The 15,676-nt window shown below is 39.3% G+C and overlaps 2 protein-coding genes across 9 annotated transcripts in view; both read left to right on the top strand.

Moving 5' to 3' along the window:
• Window positions 1-15,676, top strand: part of NRG1 (neuregulin 1) — a 950,601-nt gene that overhangs the window by 833,123 nt on the left and 101,802 nt on the right. For 3 of the 8 annotated variants that reach the window (XM_054566055.1, XM_054566054.1, XM_054566052.1), the window contains exon 1: window positions 13,284-14,215. The exons of the other annotated variants lie outside the window; for them this stretch is intronic. In XM_054566055.1, coding sequence (XP_054422030.1) covers window positions 13,549-14,215 — 667 coding nt within the window. In that variant the 5' untranslated portion in view covers window positions 13,284-13,548. Of the gene's footprint in view, window positions 1-13,283; window positions 14,216-15,676 lie in introns of those variants that run through there. 8 annotated transcript variants of the gene reach the window in all.
• On the top strand, window positions 13,045-13,283 carry LOC129064834 (uncharacterized). The gene has a single exon (XM_054566062.1). It carries the CDS (start codon window positions 13,045-13,047, stop codon window positions 13,231-13,233), a length of 189 nt encoding a protein of 62 aa, XP_054422037.1. The 3' UTR covers window positions 13,234-13,283.

Here is a 15,676-nt window from a genome sequence, read left to right as displayed (position 1 = left end):
TAATTTATTTTTAAAAATTGAAGAAGAGCCCTGGCCGGTGTAACTCAATTGGTCGGAGTGGCATCCCATTGCCGAAGGGTTGTGGGCTTACTTCCTGTTGGGGTGCACACCTAGATTGCAGGTTCAATCCCGTCTGAGTACGTACGATCCCTGGCCCATGTGCATAAGGAAGGCAACCAATTGATGTTTCTCTCTTTCCCTTACTCTCTCTCTGAAAGTAATGGAAAAAATGTCCTCAGGTGAGGATTTTTTGTTGTTGTTTTTCTAGGGGATCTATTTACATTTTGCTCACCCCACACACCCTTGCTCTCTTCTAAAAAAAAAAATTGAAGAATAGAGATTAAATTCCCCCACTTAACTCTGGGTTTATGGCATGTCTTTTACCTTCATCTTGTTTATGCTGAAAGAAATATGCAGCAGAAGGACATTATACTATGTAGTAAATTAAAGTTTTGATCCATGTACTTACAATCAGCATCATTTAAATGGGTTGGTTTTTATCATGGCCAGAGTTAAGCCATGCAGCAAAATGAAGTAAACCACATAATGCTGCAGACTAAATTCTGACATTGCAATAAGGTGCATTGATATGAGAAGTAAATGTTTCCAAAGTGGGAATTGTGTTGTGTATATGAACATGTGCATTATCATCATCACAACTATCCTTGCCCTCGTCCTTCTCTCTCCCCGTACTTCAGTCTAGCTTGGGTCCAAGTACTGGAGAGCTCAAAAGAAAAATTCTTTCTTTTTTTTATGTTTTTATTGATTTTATTGGGGTGACATTGGTTAATAAAGTAATATAAGTTTCTATAATATATCACCTGCGTGTTGTGTGTTCAGCCTTCTGTCACCATTTATCACTCCATACCCTGTTCTACCCCATTTCTTATGTTATTGATGACCTTTTTTTTTAAAGATATCCAGTATGCACTTTCAAAATATAATTTTCAAGAGGAAAAATGAGGATCCTGACAGTGAGGATTATAAAGAAGGAAAGACTGATATAGATAGTCTACTTGCCACAATGTCTGACCCGCTCAAATTTTCACAGTCAGCCCTCTCTTCTATTTTCCAAGGTGACTCAGACCTTACCACTCTCAAAACTTGAGTCATGCCTTTACTTTCAGCTGATAACCTCACTTGCTACTTCAGAGAAAAAAAGAGACTAGAGGATGGTACTTCTTTTACCTTCCTTCTACCAGATCTCTGAAAATAAGCCCCAGCACAATGTCTGGGAGATAAGTAAGCACTTAGTAAACATTTTTTTTGGATGCATGGTGGGTGGAGAGCTAGATAAATACACATATATCTTGGGTCTTTAGAAATGGTGGCTATTTTTATTTTATACAGTACAGTGACCTTAAATATGAAATCTACCACTTTGGAGAAGCAGGTCATCCTTAGGTTTTCTATTCTTTACCTGCCAGAATGTGCAATGAAGTTAGTTTAAATGCTGAGCAGCAAATTTCCAAATCAGTTGCTGCATGTTGGCTGAATTTCAGTAGTATCATTTCATTTTGAATTGGACAACTCAAGCATTTCGTCTTGATTTTTTTCACAACTTACTTACCACTAAAAATAATCATTTTGTACCTATTCAACAGCCATAGGTTATTTTAAAGCCACTTGATCCAGGAGTACAGCTTGCTCTGGGCCCAAGATGCCGAAACATGTGTCACTATCATTGTACTTTTCTATCTTTTAAAAAATTACTTATTTATCTTTATATTGAATTTATTGGGGTGACATTGGTTAACAAATTACATAGGTTTCAGGAGTACAATTCTGTAATACATCTGCATATTGTCTTGTGTGTGCATCACCCCAAGTCAAGTCTCCTCCCATCACTTTCATCCCCCCTAACCCTCTTCTCCCTCCCCCACCTGCTTCCCTTTGGTAATCACCATACGGTTTTCTGTGTCTGTGAGTTTTTTCCTTTGCTTAATCCCTTCACTTTTTTCACCCAACTCTCAATCCCCTTCCCCTCTGACAGTGACAGTCTATTCTCTGTAACTATGAGTTTGTTTCTTTTTTGTTTTTTAGTTTATTTTGGTCATTAGATTCAATATATAACTGAAATCATATGGTACTTGTCTTTTTCTGACTGGCTTATTTCACTTAGTGTTGTGCTCTCCAGGTCCATCTGTGCTGTTGTAAGAGGTAAGATTTCCTTCTTGTTTATGGCCAAGTAGTATCCCACTGTGTAAATGTACAATAGATTTTTTATCCACTCAGATGGACACTTGGGCTGCTCCCCAATCTTGACTATTATAAATAACGCTACAATGAACATAGGGGTGTATATATTCTTTCCAATTAGTATTTCAGGTTTCTTAAGATATATTCCCAGAAGTAGAATCACTGGGCCATAAGGCAGTTCCATTTTTAATTTTCTGAGGTAACTCTATACTGTTTTCTACAGTGGCTGCATCAGTTTGCATTCCCACCAAGAGTACACAAGGGTTCCCTTTTCTCCATATTCTCACCAAATTTTACAGATCTCTCTGCTATTCTTTTGCCATCACCAAATGCTTTGGTACCTTGGAAAACTGCCTGAGTAGCAGTATTGATCTCAGTAGATTCTTTGGCTTTAAGGGTGTGAATGCTGAAAATAATTTAACTTTTGATATGCCCATTTAAAACTTTTTCCTTGGAATCTTTTTGTGGGTGAAAGGGAAGAATGAGGGCACCCTTTTGAATGGCTTTGATATCAGTCAGTACAGACCATAGTAGTAAATGTTTGGAAGGTTTGGACAGAGGAAAGATTGGGCTGAATTCAGGTATTTAATCTGGCATTAAGGAACTTAACCTGAAAATGGGTTGTCTGACCTCTAGTGACAGAGTCATGGCAAAGCTTCAAGGACAAATTTTTGAGAAACACTTCAGAAGATTTATTTTCATTTGAGAAGACTGTCTAAAAGCCTTTTGAACCATTTCAGTTAAGCCTTTCCTTCTTAGGAGAGGTTCATGGGGGCAGCAAAGAGCATATGGTTGAAACTCTGCACTGCAGAGATATGTAAAAGAAGTACTTTTCCTGCTAGGTTAAATTGCTCTGCATGCCTCTTGCTGTCAGTGACATGATTTAGTTAAATACACATGCTTTTAGAGGGGCTTTGTACTGCATCATAAATATTTAATAGTTTCATAAGATATCTGTATGCATAGGGGGTGGGAAAAACAGCAGTGGAGAAGCTTAACCTCTATCGACATCCAAGCCCTTGCCCTTACAGGGTCTACTGGCCAATTGACCATTGCAAAACATATGTTCAGGATGGGAATGTCATTGACAATAAAAGAATTCTATTTTTTCCCCAACAGAATGAAGCTTACTCCCTAACCCTTCTGATTTTGCCAGTAGTCTGAACTCGACAATTTCCCTATTCCCATTATTCATAGGTGTTCCAATTCCCGAATGATTAAAGTAGGGCATTCAAAAAAAAAAAATCCCTTCTCCATAAATAAATGGTATGGTGGGGAGGGTTCAGGAAAAGCTCTTAGGTTTTCTGCAGCAACTAATGGTTAGTCACGTAAAGATATTTCATTGGCATTGGATAATGGTTCAAATTATGAGAATCTTATATCCTTGATATAATTTTGAAATTCATCTTAAAAGTCAATTTCTTAAAGTGACAGTGGTAGAAGAGGGTAGTTGAGGAGGGGACATGTAGTGCAGGAAGACAGGTAACCACGTCCAGGTTACTGAATGAGCAATGGGCAGATGAGCATGATGATGGTTTTGGCATTTGCTAAAGAGTTTTTATAATAAAACTTACTACAGTAGATGAATACGGGTTCTCTGTCCTATATGGTGGCCAGAAATAGACATGGGAAAATCTTTTCAAAAGCGTTTGCAGCATTTATTATTATGGAAATTTCAAACATGCAGAAAAATTTTGTGAATTTTACAATAAACAAAGTAAGCCCACCATCTAGATTTTATAGTTGACATTTTGCTGTTTTTGCTTTATCAAATATCTACCCATTTATCTATCAGCTCTTTTTATGTTTGATGCAGTTTCAAGCAAGTTGCATACATGAGTGCATTTTACCCCCAAATACCCCAGTGTGCATGATATATGTTTATTACATTCTTTAAAAATACATATGTATATTTTTAAAATATACATATATATGTATAAAATATATTTTTTGTTATATAGAGAGAGAGTGGATTAAGCCACCAAATAGAATATAGGTTTCTCTGGAATGAGTCATCATATTTGGACCTGGCATTTTCTACTCATCATATTTCAGAGTAATACTCAGTCATCACCAGCCTTCTTTTTTCTGTTCCTGTCTTCTAATTCTTCGAGTTGAAAGAAGACATACCCTTGGCTCACCAGATCTTAGGTGTCAGCAATTCTTGGTGGTGTGTTCATTTGAACCATTGTAATAATGAAAGGCTGATCCCTAATTTGAGGTGACTTTCCTGAAGATAAGCTCCCTTCCACCCACTAGAGTTCCTATTCCATACCTTCCCATGGAAGCATAAAGCTCCCTGCAATGTTTCAGTTGTTTAATTTCTGATCTCCAACCTGTTCTAAGTGAAGGTTGTTGGGTTTTACAGCCCACATTCCGTGTGTCCCCTCAAGGTGGTGAAATGCTGTTGAATGAGTGAGTTCAAATACGAATATTGGTCTCTGAATAACTTCTGGAAAGAGGGCCTGAAAATTCAGGACAGTTGTGACCAAATGTAGTCATGGGAGCATTAAATAAACTTCCAAGTACACATAGTCTTAGTGAAAGATAAAAGTGAGATATTTCTATAGAGATAATCCATGATATTAATGACAAAAATTTAAATTGTCTACTCTTTGTTTCTTTCTATCAACAATGGCAGAACGTAACCAAAGAGCTTAGGGGAGGAGCAATAGACCTGAATTATTGTCATGGCCCTAAAATTAATTTTGGTGTGACTCCAGGCAGATTACTTTTACCTTCCAGGACCTTTTTTCTTCTTGTATAAAATAAATATTATGGGTAAGGCCTGTTCTAGCTCTCACATTCAGCCAATGAAAAACTTAAATGTAATTATTTTTGAGATTAGTTTATCTTTGTGTTAACCCTAAATCCTTTCACTCCAAATAATCTCTAAAGTAGAAAGGAAAGAAAAGAAACAGTCATTCTTAAACAACTATGATCAGAAGTTTTGAATTGGAGGTCAAATCATAAGATATTTTTATTTTTTCACTTTCAAATTTGTGTTTTGGAAGTAATAAATAGGGTAACAATGTAGAAAAAGTTTTCACTGCTTCGACTAAGAAGCAGCAGAACAATATGAGGCTGGCATTTGATATTAAATGGGATACTTCCACTTCTCTGAGCATCATAAGGCTGGTTAGGTGGCTCACTCAGAATGTCAAATTAGTGCTGAAAACTCCATATATTATTTCTCCATTTTTTCTTTGGTGAGATTTTATATTTTTATTTTGATCAGCAAAAAATGGAACTATGTTGACTCTAAGGAAAGTGTATATTTTGTTTCCTCTGGCTGAAGTCTTCTCAGATTTACACAATTAGACAACATTTAAAAACAAAACGCTTTAGATACTTTCCCTGAGCTTCCTTTATTCCAGGTAAGCTGTGAGGGTTTATTTTATACATGGCTCTATATCATGTTTTAGAGTCTTGAGTAGGTGGTACTCTTTTATAAGTAATTCATAACTGCCTTCACATGTAGATCTTCTCATGCTCAACAATTTCTATCCAAATGGAAAATTTAAAAATCAAACCAACAAATTTCTAGAGCATTTGTACAAGTGATGTGCTGTGCTATCCACTGCATTTTCAGATTAATTTGGGGACCAGTTTATACTCAACTGACAAGCAACTGAACTGTAAACAAATGGCTAGTGCCTAAGTATAAATCAAGTTCAATTGCTTCTGTTTTAAAAGCTTTACAGAATTTGTATTATAAACAAGCATTGATTATCAGAGGCACTTTTCCTTATGTTTAATTTCTTTTTCTGCATCAACATACAGCCTTTATTATTTTTAAAGTGAGGTTATACATATACATGCATATAAAAGTACAGGTCACCTTTATATTTTTGTTACATTTGCCAGAAGACTTGAGGGTAAAACAAATTCTCTCTAAGCTCTGCTGCCCTGTGCGAACTGAACTTATAGTAGTGAACATTAATGAAACAAAGCAAAGGTATCTGTTCAAAGTAACTAAAACAACATATATTGCTCTAGTTAAACATTATCAATGACCATCTATTTATATAACGTCAGGATAGTCACGATAAAGGTAATTTTCCTTGTGATTTTTCTCCTTTCTGTTACACACACACACACACACACACACACACACAGAGTATTTTAACATTGTTTACATTCATTCATACAAGTAAAACTCTGTCTGGAGCACCCATGTCTTTAAGACATTTTCCTGTAGTTTACTCATCCCCCTTTAGTAGGGTTTCCATATTGATACATTCATTCAACAGTACTTACTTAATGACTCTGTGTGCCCATCATGTTCTAGGTTGCAGAGACACAATGATGCAAACAGACACAAGTTCTTGCCCTTATGGAACTTGCATTCTGGTGGTGAGTTTATCACACACTTCATAGCAAAGGGTACTGTGCAGAAAATACTGACAATTCAGAAATACTGCCACTTTCATTCACCCTTTACTTATATATCTAGTATATTCTAAACAGACAATGGGTGCAGTTTAACAATGAGAAACAATATTTTTAACTATATAAAATGAGATTGTTATAAACCTTCCTCATTTTTTCATAGGACTTCATTTGAATTTAAACCTTCAAGACATGTCAATTTATTATATCTTTATTTGTGCTCTGAAGCTTTTTGGGATCAGTGTTACATTATCAACATCAGCCACTTCAGAGTTCATAATTAATTAAGAATTATCAGAGATTTAATGCTACATGACCTACTGCGATTTTGTAGAAGAAAGGGCAACCTGTACGTTAAAAAAAGTCTCATTATTTTAGGACAGTCCACTGGTAAAGTGAGTCATATAGAACATGTTTTCTTTTTAAAATTAAATGTTGGAGAAGCTGAAGTTATGCATGTCCAGTATAATTTTTTTATGGAATTGGAATTCACTTAACATAAAATTAACCATTTTAATGTGAATAATTTATTGGCACATGTCACAATGTTGTACCATCACCATCTCCATCCTGTTCCAAAGCATGTCCACTGTAATTGTAAAAGAAAGGAGACTTATAAAATTAGAAATAAAATCAACAGTGGCTGCCCCTAACCAATTTTTATCTCTACTTATGGGGGGTGAGAAATTTAATAGATTCCTTCCAAGTCGACTCATTATAATTATCACATTTGTTAAAAATATCTTTCTATATAAAATTCTTACTCTCATCTTTGAGATCATTTACTGTATCTTGAGCTACAAGGGATCTGAACTCATAAAGAACAATATGTGCCAGGGTAAATTGATCATCTTAGGACAAAGTGAGGACACAGACCCACAGTCAATATCAAACATTTAATACAGCATCTCACAAAATAATTCTTAAAATTAAGTCACAATGTCTTCTCTGAATAAACTTTCACTGGGTAAGAGTAAAGTATGATCAGAGTCTTGACTAGCCCTCAAAGTGGAGAGAAAACCCCTGCCTAGTGAGGTGAAATGAGTTTTGTCTCACGCATTTAGCATTATGAATAATGTAGAAGGGCATCAGAGACTACATGGGTTTGGTTTGCCCTCAGAGAACTTTTCTGTTTGGCTAATGAAGGAAGAATTATAGGAAAAACAGTTAAATTTTGGTTTATTTCCAATTTTCCATCCACTGAGAGGATCTGCGGTGGCTAAGAGTTCAGAGGCATAGTTGAGGTAACAGAGTTTCACTAGAACAAGATAAATTCATGAAAGGCATATTTGGGAACAAACAAAAAGGTTTGACAAGGATGTATCTGAATTGGACACTTAAAGATCTGAAAAAATGAAGATTACAGAAGGTATTTCAGATAGATGATATGAAAAGAAGTCTGCCAATTTATTAGAAGTGACATAATCTGTGTAACTCAATCTCAATGAAAACTAAAACCAAACAAAATACTGATTGAAGAGATAGCGTAGCTCTAGGTTTGGGATGGCTAGATATTGATAGAACTGACCTTCAAAGAATTGCATTCTTCAGTCTGCTACACAAGACGTAATTAAATAATAACACCAACTGTGAAGATATGCCCCAATAATGGGACAGTTAAGAAATGGGGGGTCTGTGACTTAGAAACAAGAAGAGCTCCATGGAGGAGCTGAGACTTGAGCTGGAGGTTAATTTTCAGATGGGCAGGAGGAGGCCAGCAGATCCATTTGGATACTTTGTCCTCTCTCTTACAGGAAGCAGCAAGTTTTTAAGGTTACCTTTAGGCCCTGAAGGTTTCTTACGAAATCACGATTTCAAAATTCATTCGCGAATAAGTCATTATAAGTTATGCATAGTCAGCTCCAGAGATCGTAATCCCAAAATTAAACTACTGCTGCCATTGTGATATCAGATGCCATGAAGTAAATTCTACTTTTTCAGCCACACAATTTAGGAGCAAGGATAAACTTCCTGAAAGATGAAAAGTTCTAGAGTGAGATTGCCACAATACAGGGAAAAAATGCAAAAGAGAAAATAAGCTTGGGTGTGATATGGCCAAAAGCAAAATGGCATTTACCATTCTCTTTCATCTGCTGAAGCTATGCTAAATATTTCCGATGTTAGAATACATAAAATTAATGCAGATCCAAAGAGCCTAGCTTGAATTGAGGTAGCAGAGGAATTTGAGTATTTTTATCTGATGATATAATAGGTTTTCTTCCTTGAAGTTGACTTAGAAGAAAGCTGGGATATTACAAAAGTGGATCAAAAATAGTTTGAGAAGCCAAATCCTTTTCTATATTACTATGCCTCCTCTTGATCCAGATTGTCTTACTAGTATTTGCTTCCTTACCCTCTGTGGTAGATTAATGGTGGCTACAAATTCTTTGTGTCTATGTCCATCAAGATTTATTTGGCCCATCCTTGCATCTCAGGTGGCATCGTGACTGTCTAGCCAGTAGGATGCAGTGGAAATAAGTTTTGCCGCTTCCAGATCTAGACTTTAGGAGGCCTGGCAGCTGGCACTTCCTCCCTTTCAGAACCCAGCTGTGATGCTGCAAAAAACCCGAGCCACTTAGAGAGGCCACAGGTTGGTGCACCATCCACCAGTCCCAGCTGGGCTCCCAGCTGACATCTGGCATCAGCTGCCAGTCATATGTGTGAGCCCTCTTCAGTGCTTCAGCCCAATTGCATCTTCAGCTCCTGTAGCACTAGCTGCCAACAAGTGGAGCAGAAGAACCACTCAGCTGAACCTAGTGAGCCTGCAGACTAATGAGATAATATACAATGGTTGTTATTTTTAGCTATTACAGAGCAGTTAGTTTCATAGCAATACAAAACTAAAATAGCTTTCAAAAGAAAATCCTTGAACTGAGACTATGGAAGAGTTCATTCCATGTAGACTATAAATAGTTATTATTTAAATGGCCTGTGTTTAATTCTTATAATGTCTGAAAATCAGTAGGACAAATTTTAGAAGACACGTATTTTGGAAACTAGGTGCTTATAAGTTTGTTTACTAGTTAAATGAAGGTAATGACTGTTTCAGTGTTCCATTTTCTGGCTTGCTTATTTTCCTATTGAAGTGATAGGTAAGCAGTACATAATCAGATGCGTTCTTTTGATTATAAAAAGAGAAGCAGTATTTTTCAGCAGAAATAGCACGAGTCAGACCTTTGCTCAGATCTTGGTTCTATAGCTTAATAGCTGCATGTTCATGGCCAAGTTACCGAAGCTGCCTGAATCTGTTTCTTTTATTTTCAAGCTAATATGTACTGTATAAGATTTGTGAAGATAAAAAATAATGTATGTTAAGAACCTAGCAGAGTTCCTGGCACAAAGGTGGAGCTAAATAAATGTTCCTTTTTTTGTCAGGAAGGAGGTGGTAATGTGGCTTTAAAAAGGTAGTAAAAATTCATCTCTTGTTCATTTTTTAAGGAGACATGGAAATATGGGTGTTCCTGGGCTTTACTGGGGTGAAGCCTAAAGAATTAAAGTGATATATCTTTGCAGTTCTTCCTACAGACAGACATGTTTTACCTGAAGGAAATTCTGGTTCTTAATCCCATATACACTGCCCTTCCTCACTTCATTATTACTACAAAGGATTTGATAAAGGGTTAAGGACAATTTCTGTCTCCTTGTCTCAAGGACAGAGCCTATGGAGAATTCCTTTCATTCTTTCCCTCCTGTTCTACTCCCTTTCCTCAGTTACATTCACCTTCTACTTTGGTGGGAAACAGCTTTGCAGGATGCTGGTTCTCTGCAAGCTGATCTTAGCTCCAAGGTGCACATTCTGGTCCATCTCCAGGGAGGATGAGTGCACATGCCACAGTCTGATTTGTGTAGTCAGGAGAAATACCCGCTGTGTCAGCCTCCAGGTCCGTCTCTGTTTGCCCTTAGCCTTTATATAACACACTGTTTTCCTTTGTACATGTTGGCTGTCTTCGATAGGACAGCTAATGCCTGGTCATTTCTTTGTCTGCTGAATATGTTTGCTCTTAATGATTAAGGTGAGGTGAATAGTTGTTATTGGTGCAAGTTAAGGACCACTTTTCTTAACTACCGGTTATGGTTCTTGGTATCTTCTCTTCCCTGCCTGACTTGGGCTACCTGAATTCCATGTGGATCTTTCTTTGGAATTCAGATGACTTTGGTTGTGGATGACATGCCAATGTATTATACTTGAGTGTAATACTGGAGGAGTTAAGTGCCACACATTTAAACTAGGTGATCTCTAAAGGAATTATAAATTACCCTAATTTAGCATAAGCGTTTACTTGCTTATATCATTTTTGAATATTTACATAAATATTGATAATTAAAATATTAATATCTCTCAGTGTAAATACTGTAAATGCTTCAATATAGATTTTCCGTCATATGAAATTTCACATCCATTGCTAGAATCTTTAAGAAAACTCTCACTGCTTTAAAATAAAATCATTTTAAAAAATTAATTAAATAGTCAAAGCTAGAAACTGGGCACAGAAATTATTTTAAAATACTAGTTACTTGGACATAAGTGCAGGTTATGTAGAGGTGAGCTTTGGGATAATTTTGCTCAGAAGCTTGTCATAGTCATAATGACAATTATTCAGATTGATTCAGGCTTTTGTTGTGGTTGGTAGCTCTAGTACCGCAAACACATTTTACAATAATATCCTTTTAATTATCTATAATTATAGACTAATTTCATTTTGAAAGAAACTGTAATATTCTTATCCCTTGTCCACTTAAAGCTGAAAAATAATTCAAAGCAGTGAAGATTGTACTATACAAAATAGAGTGTGCTTAAAGCAGCTTTTCTCAGGACTTGAGTCATAAATTTTATTGTTTCTGAGACTCATATGATGGTTATGTACTATAGATTTAGAGAGAGTTTCTAAGACTCCTCTTGACATAGGTGAGCACAATGGTTCCTTGGAAACCATTCAGGTGTGCGGCCACTGTAAAGTGTGGAGGAAAGGTCCAGCTGCAGGCAGCGTGCACTGGCACACACCGAATGGGAAGTTCAGAGGCGCCTGTCTCTCTATAAAGGACAGTGAATTTCTCTTGGTCTTTTAACGATTGCTGTTTTAGAAGGGGGGGAAAAATCAGCATTGAAACTATCTGTAAGGTAAAACTACTGAAACATAACCCAAAAAGGCATGCTCTTACAGAAAACTCTTCTTAATTCTTGCAGTGTGGTGATAGAGGACATGTGTTATACATTACAGCGCCCGGGGAATTGAAACCTCCGCCGCGTGGAGTCACAGTGAAGGCTAATTTCAAAATGAAGTGGTAGCCTTTGCTCCCTGTGTAGCTCTGTTACTTACCAGTGTTTCTTATTAGCTTGACATTAGTCGAGGGCTGCTGTGGGTGGGACAGGGAAATGGACATTTAAAGGGGGCCAGAGTGAGGATATATGAACCTCTCTCTCCCCTGCCCAGCAGCCGCCTCCTCCAGCACACACTCAGCACTTCGCGCTGGGCACTACAAAGTCTTACACAATCTGTCTGCAAAGGGTTGAAGGCAGAGCTGTCCATGGTTAGAAAAAACGTCCTGGCCGTGGGTTGAAAATCAGGTAATAACAGTCCTCTTGGTGAACAAAACTTATTAGCGGGCTGGGGCAGGAATGCTGGCTCTCAGCAGCAGGCAGGAGAAATTGCTGTTGCAACGCTTACCTCTCTAGGGAGGAATCAGATATCAGACTTTGCCAAGCCTGAGGTCCAACCCCTGAGGTCCCACCTACATCCCCGCCCCATCCCAGCTTTGTTAGATTGCTAGCATCGATCGCTGGCTTTTCTCTGACCCAACAGTGGGTGAAGGGAAGAGCCAGCAAGACTGAAAGCAAACAAGGTGGGGGTGGAAAGACTGGAGCCGCTTTTGCAGAGAGCAAAAGAAAAAAGAAAGAAAAGAGGTGGGGGCCATGGGGACTCAGCTTAACTGGTGCCTGCCTGCTTCTCTTTGATTTGATGGCCTTTATTCCTTCTAATTGGATAAAATAGGAAGTCACTGGCTGTCCTGTGTTGCTGGGTGCACTGATTTTACTCAGAGCGGCCAGCAGCTCTAGAGTGTGGACAGTCGGTGGGGGTTGGGATAGGAGGGAGGAAAAAGAGACAGAGAGAGACAGAGAGAGACAGAGAGAGAGAGAGAGAGAGAGAGAGGGAGAGAGAGAGGGAGAGAGAGAGAGAACGTCTTTGAAAGAGGAGTGGAAAGAAAGAGCAAGAGACTGAAGAAAGGGAGAGCCGCAGAGGAAGAAAGTGAATGAGCGCTCAGGAGCACAAAGAGGAGTGGTTGGTGGGGGTGGGGGTGGAGGCAGGGCGGGGAGGGGAGTTACCGCCCCTCCTGGCCGCACTCTTCCCCGCGGGTCCCTCTGCGAGGATGCTGTGTGCAGTGATGCTCAGAGGGCAGGCACCTGCTGCTCTGTAATGATTCAGCCTCGTTCCGCCGTCACGTTAACACAACAGGATGCTGTTGCTACTGTCACTGCTGCCCCTCCTGCCGCCGCCGCTGCTGCCTCCACCGCCGCCAGCGCTGGTCCTGCTTTTGCTCTTACTTCTCCTGCATGACAGTTGTTTTCTCCATCTAAGCAGACAGCAGCTTCAGATGCTCGAGGTGAGAAACATGCCTTTCAGTTTGGGCTACTGGTTTACTTAATCGACCCACCGTCAGCTCGGTTTCTATTTTGGCCCCTGTCCTCTGGACCAGCCCGGATGGTTGGGAGAAGCATTTAAAAGAACTGCAAAAGTGGCCCTAAAACAGCGCTAAAGAATTACAATATACTTTTATTTGGTAGTTGCTAGAGGCTTTTTCTTTTTCTTCCTTCCTCCTGAACTCCTCTTGCTTTTGATAATGGCCTTGGACTTGGACGACTTATCGATTTCCCCCTGTAAGATGCTGTATCATTTGGTTGGGGGGGGCTCTGCGTGGTAATGGACCGTGAGAGAGGCCAGGCCTTCTGGAGGTGAGCCGATGGAGATCTATTCCCCAGACATGTCTGAGGGAGCTGCTGAGAGGTCCTCCAGCCCCTCCACTCAGCTGAGTGCAGACCCATCTCTTGATGGGCTTCCAGCAGCGGAAGACATGCCAGAGACCCAGACTGAAGATGGGAGAACCCCCGGACTCGTGGGCCTGGCCGTTCCCTGCTGCGTCTGCCTGGAAGCCGAGCGCCTGAGAGGTTGTCTCAACTCAGAGAAAATCTGCATTGTCCCCATTCTGGCTTGCCTAGTCAGCCTCTGCCTCTGCATCGCCGGCCTCAAGTGGGTATTTGTGGACAAGATATTTGAGTATGATTCTCCTTCTCACCTTGACCCTGGGGGGTTAGGCCAGGACCCTATTATTTCTCTGGATCCAACTGCCGCCTCAGCTGTGTGGGTATCATCTGAGGCATATACTTCACCTGTCTCTAGGGCTCAATCTGAAACTGAGGTTCAAGTTACAGTGAAAGTTGACAATACTGCTGTGTCCTCTGAACCATCAGCCGTACCAACCCCGAAGAATCGTATCTTTGCTTTTTCTTTCCTGCCACCCACTGCACCGTCCTTCCCTTCACCCACTGGGAACCCTGAGGTGAGAACACCCAAGTCAGCAACTCAGCCACAAACAACAGAAACTAATCTCCAAACTGCTCCTAAACTTTGTAAGTAGAGAGAGAGAGATGATGATGAGTAAAAGACAGGGGTGGGCTTGAGGTCCTAAAAATTGTCCTCTAGAGCAATGTAGCCGTTTTCTTCTTGTGTTTCAATTGCATGGTTTTGTTTAAGCATTATCATGTGACTGGGATGCTTGGAGTGGCAATGAAGAGATGAGTAAAAAGCTCTTACAAACTGCTGGTATATTTTCATTGCTCTAACTGCAGCTCCTTTGGGCCAGATTGCTAAGTCTGGGGTGGAGGACCTAAAACTTCAGTGTCTTTGAGTCATGCTTAAATTTAAGTTAAATTCAATTTATTTCTAACACTTTGAGGTTAAAATATCAGATCATCGTTGTTTTTTATGTTCACTGTGACTTCCATATAGCAATGGGTATGATTTTGTCCTTCTTTTCCTCATAGAGTCTTCCTGGTACCTCTCTTCACCTTTCAGTTTCTCTTCACCTCTCAGTAGGTCCCATCTGCCTATAGTCTTTCTCCATCTCTTCTTCCTAGTCCCTTAACCACTTCTCCCCACGTTCGTATTTGAAATGATTCTTTCTGATACTGCATCAAGTCTCTACCCAGTGACAGTGCTCGCCTCTCACCAGCATCAGAGGATCAGCGTCCTGCCCAGATTGTAGTTCCGGTTACTGGACACTTATTAGGGGCAGCCTTATTTTATTCAAGTCACTGTACAATTCTGCATGAAGGGGTTTTCCCAGGTTAGTTTTGTCTTCTGTAATCAAATGTTTAAGTAGCTTCCTTGGTGGTCATTAAAACGTCCAAGATCCATTAGGAAGGTACATCCCTTTTCTTTTTTTCGGCATGGGTCATTGGCCCGTCAGATTGCAGCAGCCCAGCTTCCTAACCTGCGAGTGAAGAGCCCACACTTTTAAAACAATACAGAGCAACGTGCTGCTGTTTGTATTGGATCATTGCAATGCTTTACAATGGGAAGTTGACAACGAGGAAACCATAACTAGTCAGAATATTCTAAACGTCAGTATAGAAGGGAGGAGTTTATAGCTTTAAAAAAAAAAGTCTGTAATTAACTTTTGTTTCTCTACTTTCTATCACTATCTAACCTTGATGAATTTTCCCTTAGTAGAAAAATGTGAAAGATCAGAGAAGTTGGTTCTCAGTAATGTATGTAAAATCTCTTGGAGTTAAAGGTGAGTTGAGGGTAAGGATTCAGTGATGAAATACTCACTCCATCTGTTTTCCCTCTAGATGGTAATGAGGAAGAAAGAATATATCTTCCAGAAATTATGTTCAGGATGAGGTAGAGCTGTGTGTTATAGAAACACAGGAAAACTTGATTTCTGCTTGTGATTCAAGATTGTTCCATATGCACCAGTTTCAGTGGCAAAGGTTTAAAAAAAATGAGGCTTGTTTTGCAGGTGTAATTAGGGAAGAAGCTCCCCTCTTCAGACACTGCTTTGTATCTTTATCAAATCCCTGAAGCAT

Source organism: Pteronotus mesoamericanus, unplaced genomic scaffold (genome assembly GCF_021234165.1).
Source record: "Pteronotus mesoamericanus isolate MK-2021 breed Mesoamerican mustached bat unplaced genomic scaffold, CSHL_Meso_final contig_169, whole genome shotgun sequence".
Classification (NCBI taxonomy): domain Eukaryota; kingdom Metazoa; phylum Chordata; class Mammalia; order Chiroptera; family Mormoopidae; genus Pteronotus; species Pteronotus mesoamericanus.
The sequence above is the reverse complement of the archived record's forward strand: the minus strand, read 5'-3'. Positions and strand labels throughout refer to the sequence as shown.

Excerpts from the sequence above, each read along its gene's own strand:
- LOC129064834 (XM_054566062.1), top strand. The coding sequence starts at position 13,045 with ATGCTGTTGCTACTGTCACTGCTGCCCCTCCTGCCGCCGCCGCTGCTG.